Below are 26121 nucleotides of genomic sequence, written 5' to 3' on the forward strand. Positions count from 1 at the left end.
ACTGTAGAAGTTTTGATACTTCTGTTACCTTTCAGAAGGAAGAGAAGCATACAACAGGTTATTCTGAGGGACAAGTGCAACATCAAAGATGTTTTTGCTTTTCTATTTTGACTGAGAGAGATAAGTAATATGTAGCCTTTTATTTTAACTCAGTTTGCTGTAGACAGTGGTCATGAATCCATTTAACCTTAATTGTTGCTTGAAGACATTTATTGGCTTTTTGTTTCTATGTGCTTTGTTGGGCTGTCATGCAGACAGTTCTGTGGATTCTTGGCTGGCTCCTGTTACTTGTCTTCTACATTTACATTACGAATATTTTTATCCAGTTGTTTGAATGTGATTGTACAAGTGACAGAAAACAGGCCACCAAACATCAGAGCAATGCAGTTTAAAGCCTGTGGGTTACTGGTGACATCCAGCCAAAAGGCTGAGCAAGCACTGGCAGCAGCGCTGGCCAGAAGGTACGTGGCAGGGGTGAGAGAGGTGGTGGGACTCCTGGGCTTCCTGCACTGATCCTGGAAAAAGAAAGTCACCTTAGGAGAGCATTTCCACGGTGTTATACTCAAGTCATTACCACACACAAAGTTATAAAACTTTTTTGATACAGCTTAACTAACTGGACTAAAATTGGTATATGTTTGCTGTATCCTTTCCTGACTACCTGGGTTTGGCAGCAATTAGAAGAGGACCCCGGGCTATGCTTGCACTGATTGAATATATTTTTACATATGTATATCCAAATGTGTATTTATGTCCATATTTATAATAAGTGCATAAGTAGCTGAAGTTAAGCGAAGAATATTTTTGTTGGGCTGTCTTGATAGTCATTTGAATCCTTTGAGTTTTATTGTCTTAAGTAGTATTAAACAGAAAATGACAGTTCTCAATGAAAACAGGATTTAAAACATTTCAGATTAACTGTATGGCTTTTCTTAGTTTTCTGGGGCAATATTTATCAAGCTAGAATGAAATTTTCCACATTTGTAGCTTTGTTGAAGGCTGAGTGACTAAAACATGATTAAGTTGTAATAGAATTATACACTTGGTTATTTTGAGTTGTTGACCTATATTATCAATGCCAATATTTAAGGAGTGTGTTGCACGAGATTTCAGTTCTCTGTGTTTTGAGAAACTCTAAAAAAAAATCTGCTATTTTAAAAGGCAATCGATTTTAAATTGTTTCTTTCTTATTTTTTCTGCCTCAACATTCAGGTTTTATTATGCTAGTGAAGGGCAATGTTTAGATTATTATGTGAGCAGTGTGAAATCAGTGTTGTTTCCAGTTAAGCATTTATTTGTGTAACAATGATATTTGTCACTTGGCAACTTTAATTGGTTTATTAAATACATTTTTTTAGTTGACATTCTAGAAACATTCCTGTTTGGTTTCAGTTTTTTAAAAGCATTTCCATTCACCTTTCCATTTGGTCTTTAGTCAATAAATAGTTTTCCAAACAAATTGACTATAGTAGAGGTATTCAGATATCAGCTGCAAGCTGGACCACAGTCTTGGTGGGTATTGTAGACAATTAAATGGTTACAGTGGCTTTTCAGATAACTATCTCATGCATGATGCTCCTTAGAACACTGGTCTGCTCATTAAACAACAGTGATAACTCTACAGGGCAGTATATAGGAAACTGTGTCTGTCGTCCATCCCCCCTCCTCCCCCCCTCCCCCTCCATTTTTGTTTTTTTCTTTTGGGCAGGGGGAAGCTTTACACATTAATAGACCTGAAATTAGAATGTAGCCTTCCTGGTTCTGCAGCCAGGGCACCATTCCCCGTTTTGTGGGGCAGTCAGCCAGTAACTCAGGAGGTCATACTGGAACCCTGCCTTGGACTTGGTGAAAGGCTGTCAAAATGGAGTTGCAGTGGGTTTAGAAAAACACAGAATGGATAATTAAGTGGTGGAACTCACTACCAGAGGATGTTTAGGCCAAAATTATAAATTCATTCAATTCATTGTGTAGGTCAATTGTGAACTGCTGAACACAAGAGCCCACATATAACCTGCAGTTTGAGCATGTTTCTGCTGGATAATTTCTGTCCAACAATGTTGGCAAGTTCCCCGTGCTGGGGTGTCCATCCTGCAGGTGCAGTTTCCTGTGCCTATGCAGGAAGTTTATGCCAGCTAGTCAGAATATGTTTATGTGAACAGAAGAACACATATCAGTGGCAGATTCATGATTAATTTGTATCTTTAATATTTTCATAGTAATTGCTTATAATTTTCACAATCCCTTTCATGGATTGGTGGGAGAAATTGTGCTGGAAGTTGTGCAGATATAGAAACATAACAGTCCTTGTTTGGGTACCTGCAGTATCAGGTGAGAGATGAAGAGAACCAGAGAAAGGTTCTCTTCATGTGAGGAAACAGCTAGATAATGTTAGTTAGTAAAATGGAGAGCAAATAATTTCTTCTGCAGTACAGAGGGTGTTAAAGGAAGCATACAAAGCTGCCTTTCAGATCTTTAATGAGAGCTTCTTCTAAGCCTGCTGGACATCAGGGGAGAAAGGCAATATATTATTTACTTGAAAGTATATAAGATAATATGCAAAGAACTTGTAGCCCAGTATGCAGTCCCTAGCAATAGACATAAGAAGATTCCAAGTGGAATATACAATATTTGTCCCTTGAACTCTTTGGACATGCAAATATTACCAAGTCAGGTGATTTTCTGAGCTCCATGTAGCTTTTTATGCTCAGAAATTCTCAATGGATTTCCCTTCCATGTAGTTTTCCAATCTTCCCTACAGCCCATGAAAACTTAGCATTCGCAACCTCTCTTGGCAACCAGTTCCACAGGTCTGCTCATTCTATCAGTAAGAGCAACCTCCTCTCCTTCTTCCTTCCATCCTTCCTATTCCTACAAATTTCCTCTGATGATGCAAAATTTCTTGCGTTGATAGTAACAGTTAACATAAGATCCCTACTTATTCTTTCCTCATCATTCATGACTTGTTGAACTGTTCTGACATCCCAACTCAGTCACTTCTTTTCCAGAAAATGTCTTACCCAACTAAATTGGAATGTCAGAATAGTTGAGGCTGGAAAGTACTTCAAGAGATCTTCTTGTCCAGCGTCCTTGCCCAAAGCAACTTCAAAAGGTTGTTCAGAGCCATGTCAGGTTGGGTTTTGAACATCTGCAAGGATGGAGAGTCCACAATCTCAGGCTGATTTTTTACAGTGTGTGACCACCCTTGCAGTAAAATGTTTTTTCTTATGTTTAAAAGGAATGCCTTATGTTTCAGTTTTTGCTCATTGCCTCTTTGACCTTTCCTTGGGCACCACTGGGAAAAGCCTGGTTTTCTCTTCTTTACTTCCTCCCCCATCAGGTGTTTATACACACGGATACAGTCACCCAGGTCTTCTCATATCCAGGCTGAACAGTCCCAGCTGTCTTGGCCTCTCCTTGTATGTTTTATGCCATAGAACCACCCTTAATCATCTTTGTGGCCCTTCACTGGACTCACTCAGTAAGTCTGTGTGTCTCTGTACTGGGAATCCAGCACTGGACACAGCAATCTGTATGTCCCAATGGTATTTGGCAGAGAAAAAAGATCACCCATCTCCCTTCATCTGTTGGTAAGGCTCTTACCAGTGCTTAGTCCAGGGTGCTGTTGGACTGTGTTGGTCACATAGCTGAATTGTGGTGAACTTGTGCCCCATGACCATCCAGACTGTTGTCAACTAGCCTGTCTGAACGTGTGGGTTATACATACCACAAAATAAAACACTATTTTTCATTGTGTTTCATCTTCTGAGCACTTTCCAATTATTTTGGAACTTTGTGAGTAGACTATAGTGAGAACTGGATGGAGTATTCAAGAGGTGGGCAAATGATGGATTTATTCAGTTGTATAATTCTATTCTTGACCTTAGTGTTCCTTGTATTACTTCCTTAACAGTGCCTATCACTTAATTTGCTTTGTTGACCACTGCTATGTTGGAACTGTCTAACATAACACTTTTATTATTTTTTATTATTATTACACTCTTAACATATTGCTTCCAAATCAAAATTATCAGTTAAGAACCGTATGTCAAAACAGAATTGTTTTTTCTCATGTATATTACTTTGAATGTAATTAAATGTTGTCCATCATTTAATTTTCATAAAATGCATTGTTGCAATTAGCTATCATTCTTGTTAGTCAGGGTAACTTAGTGTCACATCTTTTTTTAACTACCGTCTTTGCCAGCCAGCTCTGACTAACCTAATGTCACAGTTGTGAAGAAATTGATCAGCAGAGGCACAGATCATTGTAGTATTCCACTGGTAGCCTCCTTTTACTGAAGAAAAAACAAAAACCAAAAAACACTGCTTTACCAGGTGTTTCCTGTCTTTATTGTTTTTTATTATCTTTATTATCTTTTATTATCTTTTATTATATATTTTTTTTTCCTTTCTTAAACCAAAGATGCTTAGTTTTCTAAACAACTTTTGGTGACAGACATTTCTAAAATCCTCTTGAAAATCAAAATAGGCTTACACCACCTTAGTTCGTATGTTTGCTGACCACTTCCAAAAAAAAGTGGGGGTTCATTTTTTTATTATTATTTTTTTATTTTTAGTTTCTAAGATTTACCAGCAGCTTCTGATGTTTCCAGCACCAAATATAGAAGGAACATAGGGAATAGAAAGAACAGGCTGTGGAAACAGAGACAGATGAATTTTGAACTGGTAATGCTACAGAAACTTGATTAGTTTCTTAATTTTTGAAATGCAGCTGCCAGTGGCACAATTCCAGCAGCTGGGCCAGAATCCAGTGGTGAAGTGCCCATCCATGGCACTATGCCAATGTAGTTGAGAAGGGGAAATATGTTCTTTACCTCTGGGCAAGTCAATACTACAGATTTTTTGCTTAATTTGCCTTTGGGTTTTTGTTTTTTGGCAGTGGCTTGAGAAAGGCAATGCTTTGGTTTAGAAAGCTATGCTCTTATGACTGCTGCGCTCTGCCTTCCATGAAAAATCAGTAGAGGTGGACCATTTTCTTACAATTACTCGCTGACTGCAGTCACTGAGAAATAGATTGTATGAATAAAACCCAAAGCCGTAGAAAAGATCACCTTACAGACATTAGAAGTTAGAAGTGAAAGCGAAAATTAGGTGTTAGAAGTGAAATATGCAACTAGAGTAAGAACATCCAAGACTTCGGGTGTCTAGGCATCTTCAGTTCCCACAGGTCCCACTGAAAATCACCAGGGACTGCTGAAAAGCGGAGTTCATGCTCTTTGATGTTAGGTAACCTTCTGATGAACCTTGATGAAGTGCTTCCAACTCCTCCTGTAAACAGCAGAGGGAAGTGTGTTCCCCTAGAGGGTGCTGTATGATACCCATGTAAGGGCTGCATAACGTTTCAGAAGGATCCAATCTCTCCATTGGCTATAGGAAAGCTCAGGAGGGTTCATTCTTAGTTTAAACAACCCTTATAGTGTCTAACCTAGGTGGCAGACAGACTTTGGCATAATGGCTGTATTATAGTCACCATTTGGAAAGAGCAGGACTCAAATGACACAAGAATCCTACAAAAGCTTCCAATATGGTGATGGCTTTCCTGGAAAAACTCTCTTTTTGATGTGACAATTTCTCTTTGATGGTGCAAATAGTTTGTCTACAGGCAGGAGCTCTCTTTTTTCTGAAGTAAACTGAGTCCACTCTGGCAGTTATTTTTCTGGCATCGTATTAGACAGCGTTTTACTTACTTCTAATGGCAGCATTTGTTTTTCACTCCAATTCAGGTATGTGGAGGCACAGCCTCCACAACACATCTGGATTCTACCTTATAGTACAGCATCCCCCTTGGGTGGACAGAATAGTTGTAGCCTGCATATGGCCATACCAATTCAAAAATTTTACTCTATTCTGAGGCTGCTTAACAAACTAATGCACGCTTACACACTGAGCTGTACATGGCTGTACATATACATGGCTGTATCACGCAACCATGTTGCATAACTTTGCTGTGGAACAGTCTAGTGTATAAGTACTGAAAATAGAATAGGTCCCAAGCGTGCTACAGCCTTGTTCTCATACCATGGGAGTTCCACTTCCGTCTAAATGAAAATATTTGTATTTGAAAATAATCTTTAAGATGTAATTTTACAGTCTGTGTTTGAGTTGCAGGTCTACAAAAAGCAAAAGGTCTTTTTGTCAGTTGTTGTATTAAAGACAATTGTTCATGTTGATTGACAGTTGTTGTTGTAAGGAAATGCTTTTTTCAATGTATTTATCCTCTATTTTAAGAATAGTTCCTATGCAATTAAATGTGATTATTTCAAATATTTTTAGTTATATTTCATATGTGTTCTAGTTGGTGCAGGGCATGAATATTAATTGATTAATATATCTGAAAACTTTGGCTCAGCACTGAACTGCAATAAGTGTTTAAGTACTATCACCTATACAATATAAAACATTTTCCTCCCAAGTCAGATTTTACTTCAGACCATTATGTACCATCATTGGACAATGGACAGTGTCTATATTGGAAAAAAAATTGATGGGAATTTCTTTGTGGAATACTTAGTTTAGTATGAGGTTTAGGCTGTTTTCAAATAAGAGTAAGAATTTAAATCATCCCTATATTTCTATAATGTATTTACTTTTGATTCAAACTCTGCTCTTTATGGTGTTAAAAGTGCAGTTTCTAAAATAAATATTCTTAAGAAAACTACTTTAAAAAATCTTGGGAATTATCTTTTTTTTATAGAGGCTAGGTTAAGTAACCGTTTAAAATAGTTTTCTCTAATTTTCCAAGTTAGATGAATTCTTTGAATAATGATTCATGTGCAGTATATTTACTGTTACAATAAATATAACAAAAACAATACTGTTTTTAATATTTCCTGTGTTACTCCAGCTTCAAGGATGCCAGATAAGCATCTTAAGAGAGTATCAGGAGTAAACAGAAAAATACTATCAGAGAATGGTCTGCTTTGAGATATTACAGCAACTCTGTAACAGAAATTAGGTATCTTGCAGCAGTCACTGCTAAAAAACAGGCAATCCTACTACATTTGCTAATTCCTCTGCTTCATTTCCACCCCAAAACCTAAATAATAAACAATCCCCAGAACTCTGTTTTCTGGCAAAAGTTATAAAAATTGAATATTTAAAGAAAAAAGGCCTTAAAAACATTTTGGTTGGAATTCATAATACAGAAATTAGGATGATTTCTGCCATCAATTCAACTGAGTATAAATATACTGAAATACTTTGGACTGTCCATAGGCACTGGATTGTATGTGGCAACGGTCAAATATTTCATTCTGAGATCATTTGGTGATGGTGCTGCAGTCAGTAAAGAGGAACGCTAATCAGCACTCTCATTTTAAAAATGTTATCAGCATTTCTTGTGTTTATTTAAAAGAATAAATTGAAGAAGCAAGAGGAGAATGCTCTTAAGAAATCAGTACACTCAACTGCAACTGAAAGAATTAAGAGATTTGCGGCTGAATATTGTTACTTTGTGGTTTTTCTGTAATGATGTTAAATTTGGGAGCAGAGTTGCATGGATGCATGGGGCACATGGGGTGTGCAGTTAGTGGTTCTCTGTGATTAACCAAGTAAAGGAGACATTTGGTAAGAAACAAATAAAAAAAAAAATATAAAACATTTGCAGTCCTTTTAGCAGTTCAGTTCTTTCCAGGTTGGGATTTCTCTTAATTGAGGTGCTGGTTTGTGTATTTGAATCTTACCCTCAGAATGTGTTGAGTCTGGGAAGAGAGTACAAAGCTTCTGTCCTCTTTCTCATCTCCTGTTGCATCATGGTGTACAAGGTAATTGTGAGGATGTCAAAAGAAAGTCCATAATCCAAGTGAATTGCAGGTTTAGAAGACTTGAAATCAGGGTTTGGAAATCAGACACTTTTTAAAAGCCCACAAAGCCTGCATCTGACTTGGTTCGCTGCCTTCCCTAAACCAGGCACACATAGCTGTTATCTCAAAGGAGCATTCAAACCCGTCATTATCTCAGGTAGCACTTCGCAGAGAAGGGAGATTTGGACTAATGTTAATTTCTGTTTTAAGGGACATACACCCTAATCTATATGGGTGCATTCACAATTACAGAAGCAGGGCAGTACACCAGTACAGGTGGTTGCTAGTTTTGGAATCATGCCAAAGCAATTAAGATATCTCCTAAATTTGGGGTTAAGGAGTTCAGGAAAGTAAACCAGTCTCATAACAAATATTTTTTTTCAGTCAGGAAAAGCAGTCAGAGAGTGAAAGCGTTCTTCCTGCAAGTCTCAGAAGGAGCCTCACTGTGCCTTGCTCCATCTAGCACCTGACTTTCAACATTGGCTGGCAACACAGAAACATACTACTAGTGTGGCTCCTGTATTGAGGAAGGTCCTGTTCCATTTTATCAGGGTGGTACTTGGCTAAGTCATGCCTGGGTAAATTAGCATTTAAATGTGTAAAGTAATCTGAGCTATAGTGTTGGTCTCCAAAGGCAGCAGTGAATAAACAAAACTTCAAGTATTTAGGTCCTTCTCCCCCTCAGCTCACCATTCTCATAATGAATATGCTGCATTCATCCCCTCTGTAAGTAACATTAGCAGAAGGTAGGAGAGAGACTGCCTAGCAACCCACAGAAATCCCAAAAAGAGGTAGAAAGGAAGTGATTTTCATGTAATTATTCACTTCTACAAAAGCTGTTGTCAGGTAGACACTAGAAACATAGCTGTTTTATTATTCGCCTAACCTACTTTTAATCTTTTGAGAATCACTACCATTAAAAAGAGGAAAAAAAGAGCTTAATTCAGCCATTTTCTGCCTGGCCGTTTAAGTTGTGTTTTCCTGCACTAATGAAGGCAGTGCTTTCAGAAACTGCCTTGTTTAAAAAGCTCTGGGTAGTAAACTTCAGAAACAAACTAAGTCCAGTATCCAAAACTCAACATTTTTTTCTGCTTCTCCACAATACACTGTTCATATTTTGTTTTGGTTTGGTTTCCCATTTAATGACATTTCCCATTTAGATGAAAGAGTAACAGGATAATTTTTTTTTCCTTTTTCTTTTTTTCTCCCTCAAGAAGGCATTTGGGGATAGGGGGCAGGGGCTAAAGAGCTAGCTTACTTGGGTAATAGCTAGTGCCAGCATGCTTGGATCCCACACGTTTTTTTACTTTACTTAGTGACCCTTGGGTTTAAGAAGTTTAACTTTATGAAATAGCCTTTTGCTTAATTTCTATTTCAGTGTGTCTTTTTAAATTAACTCTGTTGGAAAAACAACAACAACAACAAACAAAACAAAAACAAAACAAAACAAAAACGTTTTTTTAACTAAGTACATTCTAAGATCAGAAAATTAGCCTTTTTTGCTATTTTATATTCAGGCAGGAGAAATTATGCAGTTACAATTAACTGTGTTGATTCTGCAGTAAAGTAAAAATGATAAAGTTTGTTCTTTGATTTTCTCTGTAGGCTTCACAGGAATAAGGTACATTATCAGCATACTGCTAGTGAGAAAAGAGCAGAATACATACAAGGAATGGATTTATTCACTTTGAATGTCTCCTAAGTGTTTGGGTTGTTTCTTTGAGTATAACAGTACTTTGAACTGAAATATGTATTCATTTTGCACATTTGCATGGCACAGACTTTCAAATGATTTTTGTGTGTTAGCTGCTATTGAAGAAAAAAATCCCAGCTGATTATGAAAGAGTGACTTGGAGAATAAATGCAAATTGGTAAATTTTCTTTCTTATGATTTTAAAAGAGATTTCAGCTGATGGCAATGAAATTATCCAAAGAATAACCTTTTGCATTCTGCAAGGGAATTTTAAGCCCACTGTATGTTCTTGCTCAGTCTGGCCATCAGGGCATATACAGGTGCTTTGGCCTCATTTGTTCTCTGTCCATTTGACAAAGTATTCTGCATTGAAACTGAAAACATGCAAAATGGATTGGCCTTATTTTTTGTGAGGTGTCGTGAATGTATGATGTTCTTCATATTGATTAGCATATGAGGATCATAGGAATTGTCTCTGGAAAAAAAAAAATCTAAAAGGAAAACCACCCATATACCTGTTACTTTCCTTCCAGTGTATATCTATCCAGTCTTCACAGAGCAGTCTGCTTATCATCCTGCTGCTCTCTGCTGCTATTGCCAATTATGCTACACCATGCCCAGCGTAACAGTTTATGATGTAGTTGAATGTTCTTCCTAATGAGAAAGATGCAAAAAATTGCTTTAATTGGAATAAGATCAAAGGTAAAATGCTCAGTCCTCAACTACTGCCTCTTTTATTATTTTTCTGAGAAGATATATATATATGTGTGTGTATGTGTGTAGCACATAGCAGAGGAATGTAATAAATAGTTGTTTTGGAAACACTCTGGGAATGATTGTCATAGTTGCACGCTAGCACACACAGAGCAGGCACACTTCTGTAGTAGCATACTTGTTAGATTCCTCGTGTTTTAAAAATCCGTCTAAGTGATAATAATGTCATTTTTAAAGGGACATGGGATATAAGTCTGGAAAAAATAGTCTTGTAAATGTTTTTGTGTTAGACATGTAATTAATGCTTTCAGCTCTGAGAGACCTACTCTTTAAATGTAGGTGCTACTTTGAGATTGAGGCCTGTCATCTCTATGTCTATAGCACACCAAACACCAGGCTGGCTTTACTGACTCGGGCAGCTCAGATGTAAACCACTCACCTCAGGCTCATGGAACATGTGAAGTAAAAGCCAACCTGAAGATGCTAAGCCTTGAGGCTTGGTACAGGTAGAGATGTTCTGTAGGTGATGTGATTTTTGACATTTTCCACTTACTCTCCACACATTGTGTGAGACACTGACACATGAACATTAAACCTTTCAAGGTGTGTGGGACATAAACTCTGGCAATGCTCCTGTTTCAGTTTGTATTGCAACAAGTTATTTTATTCAGGCATTCTCACTGTAAAAACAATCTGCAACTGTTCAATGCTTTTACCTTAAACTTTTATTTATTATATCCTGACAGCAAAGGCTTTTTTTTTTTTTTTGTAAAATCCTTATTTGACACCAAAGCTCTTTAAAATACAAATACTGCTGAGATTCATCAAAAGTGATGAATAATTGAAATTTAAAGAGAACTATGAAGTGATTGCTCATTCTCTGATAACAAAATGGGAAATAAATGACTATTAACGTTTGGAACATCATGTTTTAAGAGAGTGAGTGCAGCATTTAACTGGCCTGTAGGATCTCCCATATTCTCAAATGGAGTGCTTGCTTATGGAATCATCAGTAACCACTCTGCAGCTAAACATGCTTTGGGTTTTGTAGCTGAAGTGAGTAATCAATCTTACTGTTAAGAATTTTTTATTTTTTTTAAATAGATGTTTATGAAACTACACTACTAGGATATGTGTTTCAACCAGTACTCAAATTCCAATGTGAAATTAATTCCCTTGATTTTGATGAAAATTAGGAAGCAAACTGAAGTGTGTGGACAAATAATAGCAGCCCTTACATGTTTATAATTTCTATCGGATCTGTTAACTGTCGACTATGGGAGAGATCATGGACAGACAGATAAACAAGGTACACATTTTGCTTAACGGAAGGATCCTTATAGTGCTTGGTCATTGTTCCTTTTATGTATGGAGAAGAAGATCATGTGGATGTTGCAGTTCTTTCAGACCCCCCATTACTTTTAAATCTATCCAAGCTGTCTTCTGAAACTGGAAGTATCATGGTGATATGGTACCATTAGGACATCTGTGAAACTTAGCTTAAAATGTTGCAAAGAGAGGAAGCATGACGTGTCTGTCCTTAGGTATAAATCTCTGAAACTGTAATACACAGGCACCTACAGCCTATGCATAAGCCCAGAGTAGCACCAAGAACCCATAGCTACTCCTTGAGTGTCTTTGTTGATTCTGTGAGTGCAGAATAGTAACGCTGGGAGGAAATCATTGTGACATCTCTCCTGTGGCAGGACAGATGCAGCTCTTCAGTGAGAGCCACTTGTAATGACATTGGCAATATTTTTCTGTTTGATATAGAGCTGGGAGCCTTACGGTCTAATGCCTTCATTCATTCCTGCCGCAGTGCTTTGTGAGTAATTACTTGCATACTCCATCATCTAGATACTGCCTCATCTTTTGAGCTTCTCTGGTTTTGTGTGTGTGTGAATTTCATCATATCTTTTAAGCCTATGTAAAGTCTTTCATATTTAATGTCACAGTGACAATTGCACTAGTGTTACACAGTGCTATACTTATTGGCTAACTTAAAGAAGTAGAGGAAAAAAAATCACAGCAGATATGAGAGTAAACTACTAAAAGGGTGCTGTTACCATATGCAGGGTGCTTGTGTGTACAGACATACAGAACCAACTACAATGGACTGAGCAGAGAGACATGCATCTGAATAAGAATGGGAATGTTTCAGGTGATTTAATGCTGTGCTGGGCTGTTTCTAAACAATCATATTCTTTTGGTTGCTTTTCCCATTTTTACTATTATTTGAGCCACAGAATGAAAAATTAAACCATAAAGTAGTGTTTATCCCAAGAGCTTGTCAGCCCAGCCTGCAGACAGAGGCAAACAGAGACAAGGCTGACCGGGTCCTGCCTTCCTCCAGGACACAGGCACTGAGGGGTGAGATGCTGGGCTGTGGATTTGTGTGCTTAACCTGCCATGAACATAATTTCCAAGTATCACATTTTTAACCAACTCCTCCCACTTCTTAAAATATCCTCAGCATGTCTTTTAGGTGTCTTACATTTTTCCTGTAAACTAATATGCAAATATTAGCCATGCACAAAAGGACAGAATAGTGAAAATTCGTGGGTAACTACCTAGCTGAGGTGTAAAATGAAGCTTTTCAGGTGAACACATGCTTTTTTTTAAAAAAAAACAACAAAACTGGCTATCTTTTAGGAGGACCAGACTGAAAATAATTACTTGATTTTTCTGTATTCCCCAGACGTGAAACAATTTTCCACCATTTCAATTACATTCATCTGTTTGTCATGACACTTTGTGGAAGTGCTAGTTAAAGCCATTTTATCCTGGGAGCTTGTTTCGTGCAGTCACAGGAGGATTCCATAACAGCTTTACAGTGCTGTTTGCTTTGCACTCAGAGCAAGAAGGCACTTCAGGAATGAAGTGTGGTCTGACGAGGTGAATGGTATTCTCCCAGTGATTTGATACATGGACACGGTATGGACTAGACTGCAAGGACTCCCTCCTGAGAGCAAGCTTGTGGCTGCTGCAGGAATCCCCATGAATCCTGATCTCTGAAGTTTCCCAGCATAGGCAACATCAGAACATTTGTGAAAGGATTTATTTAAGTGATTTATGGACATAGTATCACCTGGAAACTTTATAGCAGCAACATGAGAATCTAATTCTCCAGAGCAGTATTCTGCTGTCTTCACCACAGCACATCTTTTTCCTTCTTTGTCCTTCTTCATTCATTACATGTCCTATAATTATGGCAATAAAAGAGGCAAGGAATTGTCTAGACAAAAGGATCCTCTATTTGACTAGCTTGATTCATCATCTTGGACAGAATACGGAGTAGTATTGCAGTCGTGTATGTGAAGAAGTCCTGGACTTACGCACAAGAAGGCCAAATTAAGGTTACTTAGGCATATTAATTTCTGGGTATTGCTGGCTTTTGAGAGCTGGACTTTGCAAAATAGCATTTTCCATTTTTAGTTTAAAAAAATTTATTCTGTTTAGTGGAATTGTGTTTGTTCCTATGTAAGTTAGTAATCAGCAGGACACATCTGAGACCACTGCTTGTTCTGTGAATCAGGAAAGCTGCGGAATAAAGTCGGGGAAAGCCTCAAAATGGGGAGCAGGGCACAGACAGCTCTGCTGTTCCCCTTCCTGGTTAGAAAATAGAAAGTGAAGAGACTTGCCTCTTCTCACCATCATGCCTAGGGAAAGCAGGTCGTGCCATAGAGTTGAGGCTTCTTTATGTCACCTTCTCCCTCTGGGATACAAGCTTCGTCACATGGGCTCATTGAACGACCTCTTCTTTCCAACCAGCAGGCAGCAAGAATTATTTCTGCACAGGAGTCAGAGCAGTAGCTGTGCTGCTGTATTCTGAACTGGTGTTTGCGTTCTTCTGGTTTGCCGATACTAATGTTAAAGTGGTGCTGGGCTTAGCATGTTTGGGGATCAGCTGTACCCTGGAGGCAGATTGGGAGCACAGCAGGTATAAAGGTTCTGCCCTTAGATTTAAAAAAAAATATATTAAGTTATAACAAACGAAGGTTTTGTGCTTTAATTTTAATACTGTTTTGGAATGGAATTTTTTAATATATGAGGTAAAGAAAAGTAAGGAAAAAATTAAATCTTCAAAGTAGAAGTTAGTGGAAGGCTATAAAACGTTTTCAGCCCCCAAATTTATGAATGCATAGTATTGAATTGACTTAAAGATCACTAACACAAGGATTTTCAAGGTACTGAGTTTATAAAGCATGAACAGGATGTTCCCTGGTACAGGTTCTTTCCTCTGGAATTTACCCATGCCAGAAACACATCAAGCCCAGTCACATTTCAGAAAAAACGTACTCCTTTTGTCCCAGCCTTTCACCAGCTGCTGGCTCCAGAATCCTTGCTTTGCAGTTTACTGGCAGTGTTTTCTTTGTCTCTGTCCTTCAGAATTTCATTGTTCTGCAGAATCCTGCTCCATTCATTCCATGTCCTTGGAAAATGTTGCAACTTTTAGTCTAAGCCAGATATTGCAAAATTACCCAGCTAATGCAGTACAATGATTGGCCACTCTCAGAAATATTTTATAATGCTTTTGTTGCCATAAGCCAGACGGATGGTGCCTGGATTTGTAAGCCATATCTACAAAGGCCCAGTAAAAGTTTTCATGAGAATAAATTTCCACAAGGGACAGTTTAAGAATGACTAAGACTGGGTGTGACGAAGACTACTAACAAACAATTTGTGTAAGTCAACGAAATCTCCAACTCCTAATGAGAGCTGAAGTCTAATACAAAATTTGTCAAATGGTCATGAGCTGTTAGGGCAAAAAAAGAAGTGATCTGTACTATCAGCTGCTTGCTTTTCAAATTTTGACATGTTCAGGCTTGTGACAAAATAGAAGAGTTGGTCCATCTCATACTTTTCCAACTGTCAAAAACCTACCTGTGATTTCTAAATTAAATTCCTGATTCACTTCTTTGATCAATTGTAGATATTTTTGCCACTTTGGAAACTCCAAATTGAAATATTAACAGTCATCACAAATTCTGTCACTGGTACTCCAAGTCTGTAACCCAAACAAAGCTACACAGATTCTGTTGTTCCATACAGTAAATAAAATTGTTTTCTTCTTGTATTTTAAGCATTAGCCATAAGTTCTGGTGAAAATTCTAGTTTACTGTCATACAGTGCAACAAAACCAAAGGGCTTTTCAATCTGATTCAACTTTTATATATATCTGAACCCTTGCTTACAGAACATGTTTTTGTTTAAAGTATCTGCTGCTGTTTTTATGTTGATTCTCGGTCAGATGTCATCATCCTTAGTGGAGATTGTTTTCTCTGAATGATACTACTTAAAGCCAGATTTTCATCTTTTTTTTTCTAATTAGGTGTGCAGGACCTCCAGAAGGATGTGCTCTCTGCTGTTCTTCTCAAGCAGCTCTAGAGTTTCTCACTTCGGAATACAATTCCACTTTGCCCCCATTTCCACTAGTACTTACTGTCCCAGGAATAATCAGACTTTGTGGAGCTGGCCTGTGCCAACAGGAAAGGCTAATGCTCATCTAAGTGCCATACAATGCACTACAACAATATGGTGTGTAAAAACTGAAACGGAAGGAAACAGCAGATTCTACGTCTGCTGATCCAGTTTCCTAGCTTTTGTTTGTGCTTAAGAAGACCGTGCATTTTCAGTTGACCTATGCTACTTACAGCTTTTTGGGAGCTTCCAATCTTGTTAAAAAGCCTGTCTGTCAAAAGGCTTTTTCTCTGTGCAGTTTTTCCCTTACCAAGTGGTGAAACTTTGAGATGTAATCAGCTGTATCTTATTCAGTATGACAGCAATGAAACCATTTAAGACACTGATGCAAATCAAATCTGATGTTAATGTTATTCCTAAACAGAAACACCCTCAATTGTTCCAGAAACCAAAGACTCACTTGATCACATGTAAAACAAACACATCCCCTTCATACGTTTATGAGTATTGTATTACCATTAGTACAGTCATGAAATCATTACCTGAGTGGAATTTTATTTTCTTGCTGTCTCAGACTCAGAGTAGCAATTGGCTACATAGCTATTGCCTCTGGTTATCAGCCAGACAATGCTTTGTTACTTCTCTGAAAAGCATTTTGGTTGCTCTGCTTTAAAAAGCAACTTACAGAGCTCAATCATCGCAGGAAACCAGGAGGTGGAATTTATTGGATTGGAAATAGCACAGCTGTGTAGCTGTGGCTTCTTCACATCACTCTCATGATGAAATCAGGAGTTAAAAGATATTCACCTCCAATAGTAACACACCCAGATTTTAGTGGAACGCTTGATGAAATAAACTGTTTCACTGAGGTGTTTTTGAAACTAAAAAAAATTATATTAATTTTTTGTGGTTGCTGTGAGGATAATAATTGTGTTGTGTCAGTTTGTGCTTTTTTTCCTTCTCTTTTTTCTTATTTGTGATTTAGTGTTTTCATCAGTTTGGGATATAAATGTTGCTATACTGGTAATTATAAATTTATTTACTTAGAGCTCTACAGAACTTTTATTCTTTAACTGTACAATGACCGGAACAACTATGTCCTGCTGCTTAACTGTGGCCATTAATTATTGAAAACAAAACAAACAAAAAAAACCACCCAAACAAACAACAACAACCACCTTTCCCTGGATAAATTGGTTTCTCTTTCCCCAGCTCATCTTAATTTTTATATTATCTATAAATGGCGTATTTTAAAGTGTTCTTTCATGGTAAATTTTTATATCTGAATAAAAAAAAAAAAAAACGATTGAGTGAGAATGAGATAAATGCAGCTGACTCTATTTAGCAGACAATTACTAACACCTTATAGTGGTAACAGAAGCACTGGAGATTTTTACTTGATGAGGTTCTTCTCTTAAAGTCCTTCTCTTTCTGCCTTAGGTTAGATTGACTACGTAAAGACATTCTGAGATGTTTCTTGTTTATACCTTTAGGAAGGAGAGGGGAATTTAACTCACAGCATATATTGCTTTTCAGGTTGCGACTTACAAAAGGGTTACAAGGTATTATTGCCCTGTATAGCGGCCCCTGCAAATTTGTGGTCAGTATACAAGTAACTATGATTCCTTATTGAGCTCTTTTAACCACTCCATTTCTTTTCCTCAGGTTTGGGTTGATGCTGGTACACAGATATTTTTCTCTTATGCAATCTGCTTGGGGTGCTTGACAGCTCTGGGAAGTTACAACAACTATAATAACAACTGCTACAGGTAATATCTTCTACACATTACTTTTATACTTAGTTTCAGTGATGGCTCTGTCCATATAACTTCACTCTGAAGTATTTCCCTTTTCCTTCAGCCACTTGCATGAGGAATCATAAGCACAGACACATATTTTCATTGGACAGAGACCTGTATTGCTTTCTTTATATTTTTTTCAGTACTCTTTTCTAAATTTTGGTGGTTTTACCCCTTTGATCACATCTGACCCTTGCGCAGCCATGTCACTCAGTACACACACATAGACAATAGCGTGTATAGTATACTGAATTCCATACATTGTATGTATGCCGTATTTGATTGTATAATGTATATCGGCTTTAAAAAAAAAAAAAGTCATATGAAAAATTATCAAAACTCACCCTAGTTTGGACTGTGTTCTGAATGTTATTTTTTGCATAGTTTACTATCTCCTATATAGGGCACAGTAGAAAACGATAGCATGTCATTTCTAGTCTTTATAGAAATCAGTAAGGAAATTGCTAATGACTTCAGCAGGTTTTAATCTTTTCTGAATCAGTCAAAAAGATATGACTCCAACACAAAGTTCCCATTCGATTTTACTGGCACAGGCAGGAAAATGAACACTACGTTTTTCCTCTGGCATTTGTAGTTATTGAATTAGCTTTCTTACTGTTAACAGCCTCTAATACATGTACAAGACAGTACATGATAGTTTGAATGTACTGACTCCATTATGATAGACAGGGAATTAAATTTTCATTTTTCTCTAAAGGAAATAATAATATAGCCCAAAACCCAAAGCAAAATAAATAAATGGGGTTGGAATTTAAATTCTTAGTTATGATTTTACCTGGAGAGTTTAGGAGCCAGTTTTAGAAAATGTGTTCGCTATCTTAGCAGCAATTTGCTCTTCTGCCAGAAAGAGCAAACAGTAGGATCCTGCAGAGAAAGAGAGAGCTGGGAGACTAGAAACCACAGGCACAAATGTATCCACCAGCTGAATGGCTGCAAAACTATCCAGGAGCAATTAAGGGTACTGTGCTATCTAATCATGCAAAGTAACTCAGCAGCAGCACAAGTTATAGTTTTACATGGCTACAAGTGCCAAAATTCCAAATGTCTTGCTACATTAAGTAGTGGAAATCGCATAGAGTATTCCAACAATACTGATTGATGTTATTTTCAGAATAATGATAAAGCTCCAACAGAGGGTAGTGAATGCCCCTAAGGAACAGTGGACAATGAGAGTTTTCCCTAATTAGCGTAAACGATGCTGATCTACTTAAGGCTACTCTTTTTTTTTTTTTGTTGTTATTTTATCTTATTTTTATTTCTCTCCAGTTGTATCATGTCTAAAAAACTACTCTGTCACTTCCTCAAGGATGGCAGTAGTCTTTTTGCAATGGTTTTGAAACTTTTTACAAAAAGCAGGAGTTTTGATGTGTGACTGGGAGAACTTAGACAATTTTTCTTCTTCTCCTCTGACCCTGACAGTATAGCTTGGCATCTCTGTAAAATAGATCAGCAGCTCACTTCAAAGCTCATGGACAAGATGCTGCAACCAAATATTTATTTATTTTTCTGAATGCAGTCTTCACAATTCCTTTAACAAAGTGTTTTCACAAAAAAATAGAACAGATTTTATGGTGTCACAAAGTAAGATTCTTCATAAAACTGAAGAAACAAGTGAGACAGAAGCTAGCTGCAGAAAGCAGCTGATTTAAACAGGGGTGTTAACAGAGCAAGCTGTACAAAACAGCTATGCAGCCTCTTCTCTACAGTGGAAAGTGGAATTAAACTTATATTCTAACTACCACTTAAAAAAAAAAAAGGAAAAAAAAAAGAAAAAAGGAAAACCAGGCCATGGATTTGACTTCAGAAATACCTGCAGTGTAATTGTCTGGTTGTAACATGCACTTCCACTCTTTTTGCACACTGAGATTTTTTTTTTTCCTAAGGGTAAGTTTCCGAAGAAAATAATGACGTGATGTATCTTAGTGTGTTTTAGTGGGAAAAAAAAAGTTTTCATTAGCAACCTGATCTAGGTCATTAATATTATAAGTTAATTGCAAACAAGTCACTGCACATCTTTAAATAAGAAATTAAGTTTTATTGTTTTTACTAATCTTTCTTTGTAATGCTTTAAGACAGTGAGAAAATTATGAGGCCAAATCCTCTCTGGGTTTACAACAGTTTATATCAACAGTGCCTCTTAAGAAAAGATGAAAAGTCAGTAAAGTCCACTGGCAATGTTTTCCATATATTAAAAAAAAAAAAAAGAGGTGTACTTATGTTTCCCCTAATTTTTAGCAAGCTAAGAAATCCTAACCCATTTAGACCTTAAGGGAAGGATTCTGTAACTTCCCACTCCCTCAGTAGACAGAAGAGGCAACTATTGTTCCTGCTTCATGTTTTCTGTATTTGCAGAACTAATCTAGCTCCCTGCTGGACAGTGGTCAGTTCCCCATCAAGGAAAACACTGATTTCACAACACCACTCCTTGCACCTGAGGAAGACAGTTTTTACATATAAGCTCTTGTACAATTCATGGGGCATCTGTCTCACTTCTGCTGCATTGCAGAAGATAAATGAATAATTTCACGTACTGTCAACAAATGGACAAAATTTTGGGAAAAAAATTATATATATGGCCTTGATCAAGCTTCCAGTCTAAGAGGAAAAGAGGAAGGGGGTATTGGCCACCAGGGATTCCATAAATGCAAGGAGGTAACTGGAAGCATGCAAAGGAAGGCAGAATGGATTTCCAGCATTATCCAGGCTGTCAGGCAGGGAGAGGATAAATTGAATTATGCCTTGAATTATTCAGGTGATCGTCAAGACATTCATTTGGAAGAATGTGAAGTTTTCATAAAAATTTGAAGATTTCCATTCATTTGAAATGCACTTGGGCTTCAGTCAGGCTCTGATGTCTTCCTATCAAGGATACTTATAAAAAATTGATGGAAAAGCAGATATACTTTGTGTTTTCCTTCCAATGTTTCCTGAGCACTTGCTTTCAAATATTCATTGGTTTCTCAATCAATGAATCCAATTCAAACTGGAGGCTATATCTTTATTAGGATGGGAAACACTATTACATTCCCAGAGAACGAAGTCTTTGGCCTATTACTGTCCAACTGGGGAACAAAATAGTGGAGCTGTGACTGTGTTTTGTTAATAGATACTTCACTAACTGGAGATGGTAAAAATCCCATTAGGTTCACTTTTGCCCATTTCCCTTGAGAAACGTGTGCCTACCTGTAACTATTTTGTTCCAAACCAACCTCATGGAAACGTGGGTCATGTATCTTCCCTGTGAGTGCAGAAATGGCTGTGGTCCTCTTGTTACTTTCTGAGATGATCTAGTTACCCAGGACTGTCCAGCTTAAACCACCTGGGCCTTGCTTCCCCCACAAGGATGCAGCAGCACCCACCAGATGCTCTAAAGATTTGCAGGGAGCAGCATGTCTCCAACTCAGCCTTTTTTCTCATAGGCAGGAACCAGCAGCTCTCAGATGTCCTGTACCACACCACTCACCAGAAAAAATATTGTGGTGGTTGGACTGCATTTAAAGCCTGGGAGTTATGTAAATTCTTATTTGCAGAAAACTGGCTATTCCAAATGGAAGCATCACACAAATGCTGAGCAGTTAGATCGACCCCTTTAAAATAGCATCTTTTTTTTTTTTTAAATGGATGAAGATAACATCTTTTTGATGTCTTTTATCAAGAATATTTCATTATATTTAGTCTTAATTTCTCAGCATTGAACTGACTGATCTCTTAGGAGAGAGATTGGGGTGATAATCTCTCTAGGTTTATTTATTCAGTGCTGAAATACATGGAGAAGAATGGTTAGGAAGGTGAGTCTTTTCCTTGTTTTATTTCTCTGCAAAGTGCAAAGGACACAGTGCTCCCCATTTTTTCTTTTAGATTGTAGTTTTGCTTTAAAACATTTAAAATGCATGACTAGCCTGTCTGTCCACAACTACAGGAAGAAATTTCATATGAAAATCAACTTTAAAAAGTTAGAACTCTGCTTTCTGAATTTTAAGAAGGTATTTTAAAAGACCTATTTAACTCTGTTAATAACTGAACAGTGAGGGAGAGGGCCCATGCATGAAAGGAGTGTGAAGATCACCGGACTTCTCTGCATCCACATCTTAATCTACAAACTCTTTCTCATTTCTGTACCAGTTTGGGCAATTAGTAGATGGTATGCCATACAGAAAAGGTTTTCTATGAAATGGATATGAAAGCATAAAAACATTCTTAAAATAATCATCAAAATTAATTGTAGGTAAGGTGTGAAGAGACAGAGCCAAAGCCTCCCACGGCCCAAGAGCCCTAGTTCAGCACTCACTTTGCAGTACTGAAATGTATACCTGCTTCCTGCCATTTAGAGTGTATGTGCCTGATGCTAAGGTGAGTCCAAGTCAGTAAAGGAGGAGCTTTAAAAAGATGTGGGAGGCAATTTGGGGCCCGTTAATGAAGGAATTAGATGCTGGAACTGGTTGCCCACTTCTGACTTAAGGAACAGATGAGATAAAGTTACAGTATAAAAATACCAAACTAAACAAGCAATAATGCAGATAGATTGCCAAATAGGTTTGGTCAGAATATACAACAGGACTTGAAAGATATGAATTATGTCTTTGATTCTCAAGAAGTCACTACAACTCTATGAGAAAGATGAGAATTGTTATTTAAGACATGGATTTAGAACCTGTTAGATTTTTCAGGGTCATTTCTTCTCATAGACAGCTTGCACAAAAACTTTCTTCAGAGCTGTAGTAGTAAGGGAATAAACCAGGCTAAGGAGTAGGCTTTACAGAACTAGAGGCTTGGCTTGTGTTTCAGTGTTTTAGATTCCAAATTCATTTTCAGACATCTAGGTTAGATCATTACTTTCCCAAGTACACAGCTGTCTCTTGTAGCAAACTGTCTTAAACTGTCATAATAAATCATCCCTGTATCCTCATCTGACAAGCCTGAAGTGCTGTTTGAAAGCAGGATAAACAATGATATTTCACTGAGCTCTGGGGAATGATCATACCTTTCTCCAACAATACTTTCCCTTTATTTTAACGTGACTTACTATTGCGAAATTTCCAATCTAGATAAAGACATATTTCTTCACTTTGGCCTCGTAATTACCATTGTAGGATTGTAATTGTCATGTGTAGGATACATGTCTGGGAAGACAGCGTCTCTGCCCATTCTCTTTGCTTACTTCCTAGACACTTTGGAACGTACAAAGTTCTTAGAATTTGTATGCTGTTTTTCATTACTATGACTTCTAAAAAACAAAGAGTTTTTAAAGCAAACCAGGATTGTATTTTTGTATAGATACATATTGCCATTGTACTGTACTTGGGGTAGTATTAACTAAGATCTAATCATAGGATTTTTTTCCAGGGAACAAATTACTAATAATTTATAAATTTATTTATAAATTATAAATGTATTTATATCCTCTGTAGTATGTTATTACAACTACCGAAGAAAAATTGTTATTAATCCCATTTTTACATTTTATTTGACTGTGCTTTTTTAAAGATTCTGTTGAAAAGCAGTGAGCGAGTAGAAACAGGTTTGCAATTCAGCCAGTTAAAATACAAGCAGAAGTATTATAAAGGTATCTTCCTGCAGATGCTTATGCCTGCCTGATTTCTTTCAGGCATACTATCATTTGGCAGCTTTTTCAGAGCTTAATGTCCATTCCTGCAGCTTGGGGTTCTATTAATTTTATGGCTCAATATATGAAAGAAACCCAGGCTCTGGAGATCAACTGCAGTATTTCTTATTTATATTTTCAGAGACTGCATCATGCTCTGCTGCTTGAACAGTGGCACAAGCTTTGTTGCTGGTTTTGCTATCTTTTCAGTTCTTGGATTTATGGCTTATGAACAAGGTGTGCCCATTGCAGAAGTGGCAGAATCAGGTAAGTTCCAAAAGCGGTTTTCTGAGTGAACAAAAAATGTCCAAAGGCTGCTGTCAGAATAGTTAGTCTGTGCAGTATCTCATGGATAAGTTAACTGTTTTGCAGAAATTTTGACAAAATTCCTCTTAAATATCGATTACTTAATTCATTAGAATAGTTCTATGTGAAGAGTTCTTAACTATTTTTAGTGATACATTTATGTGTGAGTAACATTAATATTGTTGTGCAGAGTACCGAACTCATTAGGTTAATGAGCTATTGTAACGCAAACTTAGTCCAGCTGAACATCCAGCAGTTTATTTAACAGATACATTACTCATTTATGCCCCTTGAGTGTTATATCCTCATGAAAGAAGCATTTAGTTTCCTTTAAGCGAGACAGACCTGAATCCATGAAAATGTATGTTACTTCTGAGAAACAAATAAGACGAAGCTTTTAAAGTAATGAGAAACGAGATCTTTAGGATAAATCTTTGGAAGACCTCTCAAGTCTTGCTTAACACATAACATCCAGCTACATATTTCTAGACTGCTAATGCCAGTCTAGAATTTCAGAATTCTAGAATTCAGAATTCTGAAATCTAATTTCAGAATGTGTTCAGTTAGACAACACACTGTTATTTATTCAGGCATAGGAGTCTTGTACATCCACACAAAGAAACGGAACATAAGGCACAGTGATGTCTTAGCAGAAGTCTTGACCTTCATTTGGACATCATTCGGACATTTCATCATTTGGACAGGATGTAGGCAGAGCTGATGTGCCAAGCAAGTCCTTATTTCTGAGTAGCCTTTTCACCAAATATTTAAATGAATATTTGTCCCTAGTTGATCGTGGCCAGCAGCTAAGCACCCACACTGACAATCACTTCTTTGCCCACCCAAGTGTGATGTGGGGTAAAATAGGAAGAGAAAAAGTGAGAAAAATTGTTTGTACGTCAAGATAAAGACAGCTTAATAAGGAAAGATGAGTAAAAAACAACCGATGCAAAAACAATTACCCCCTCCCATGAGCAGACTGATGCTCAGCCATTCTCTGAGCAATGGCTACCTTGGAAGACAGCTCCTACATTCTTCTTCTTCTACCCCATGTTTTCTTGCTGATCATGACATCACATGGTATGGAATGTTTCTTTAGCCAATTTGAGTTGGCTGTTCAGCTGTGTCTCCTCCCAGCCTCTTGCCTACCACAAGCATACTTGCTAGGGGCAGGCAGAGTGGGAAAACAAGAAGGCCTTGATGCTGAGCATGCACTGCTCAGTAGTAGCCAAAACATTGGTGTTAGCAAAGTTGTTCTAGCCACAATCTGAAATGCAGAACTATATAAACTGCTGGGAAGACACTGTCCCAGCCAGACCCAGTACACAAGTATAAACTGTTTACTTTGTTTTCTTCCTTTTCAGGACCAGGACTTGCATTCATTGCTTACCCTAAAGCTGTTACCATGATGCCTCTTTCTCCCCTGTGGGCAACTCTGTTCTTCATGATGCTCATATTCCTTGGATTAGATAGTCAGGTATGAAACAAACACCATTCAAATATTTGGTCAGATTCCCTAGCATGTGTGTATCACCAACCTTAAATAGCATTTAACCTGATGAAAGAATGAACCCTAACCTAATTTGTTGCTTAAAACCATTGACTCAAGTTCCTTATTTAAATCTTACTTATATGATAGTAGAGATTCCTTTATCTTATTGAGATCATTGATTCAGCCTGACTACAGTTTCCACTGTTAACATGGAAATCAGTTTGAACTTCAATATGGGTGATTGAAGTTCACAATTCAGTAGAATGTCAGTGTGTAATCCTTTCCAGTTTTTAAAGCACTTTGCAAAGAATTTTGAAACCAAGTTTCAGACAGTGCTAACATAATTTCATATGGTGTGTTCATACTTCAAGATGCCACAGCAAGAAATGTGGCAGTAAAGTGACAGCATAGAAATCCTTCCTATGTGACCATAAAATTTGTGAATATTATTTGATGAAAAATATGAAGTGGTTGACATTTTTAGTACGCAGCTCAGCTCTCTGTGTGATTTTTTTCACAGACTGTATGACTATATCCTGTAAAATAAATATCACCAGTGTTTATTTTGCATGACATTTCCAATCATTAAAATACAGGTTTTAATAACTTTTCTTTTTTCCAATATAACAAATTTTATCAAAAGTCTGAAAATAAGCAATTTCTGAATCCTACTCTTGAATGTTTCAATGACACAGTCTTTGTATTGTCTACTTGGGGGCATTCATTTTGATGGCTATTTTAGAAACTTTGCAACAGAGCCCTGAGCCAGGTGCTCAGGTCTCCGGCTTTCTGGTGATTTTTAAAGTTAGCAAGAATGTTCATCCCCTCCTTCATTAGATGTATTTGGCTCAGGCACCTAATAACTTTATGGAACTTCTCGCTTTTATAAAATGGAAAGAGCTTCTCCAAACAACCAACCAATAACAAAAACCCTGCCACAGCTCATTTAGCATTGCTTGAAAGTGCATAGAACTGCACATCGTTCCTCTGAGAAATGAAAGTGCAGGATGCTTTGAATGAAATTCTGCTGCAGTCATGCAAAAGTCATACATCATATAAGTCCCATTCAAACAATATTTGAAAGATATGAATTTTATGTAATCCATCTGCTACAGGGCAAAACAATTCTGATATAATATAAGTGGCTTCAACTATTTGAATTTGGTTGTGGACTGGAAATCCGTAGCTGTGGGCTTTTTAATTCTGAAATGATGTTCCTCTCAGTTTGAGCTTACAGTATCCTCAGGGAT

General features: G+C 37.3%; 1 protein-coding gene across 5 annotated transcripts in view; it reads left to right on the top strand.

Moving 5' to 3' along the window:
• Window positions 1-26121, top strand: part of SLC6A11 (solute carrier family 6 member 11) — a 151716-nt gene that overhangs the window by 112744 nt on the left and 12851 nt on the right. For all 5 annotated transcript variants that reach the window (XM_027467744.3, XM_038185725.2, XM_027467743.3 and 2 more), the window contains 3 exons: window positions 17317-17420; window positions 23216-23340; window positions 24744-24856. In XM_027467744.3, the coding sequence (XP_027323545.1) occupies window positions 17317-17420; window positions 23216-23340; window positions 24744-24856 (342 nt within the window). The remainder of the gene's footprint in view (window positions 1-17316; window positions 17421-23215; window positions 23341-24743; window positions 24857-26121) is intronic.

Source organism: Anas platyrhynchos, chromosome 13 (assembly GCF_047663525.1).
Source record: "Anas platyrhynchos isolate ZD024472 breed Pekin duck chromosome 13, IASCAAS_PekinDuck_T2T, whole genome shotgun sequence".
In the NCBI taxonomy this organism is placed as follows: Eukaryota; Metazoa; Chordata; class Aves; order Anseriformes; family Anatidae; genus Anas; species Anas platyrhynchos.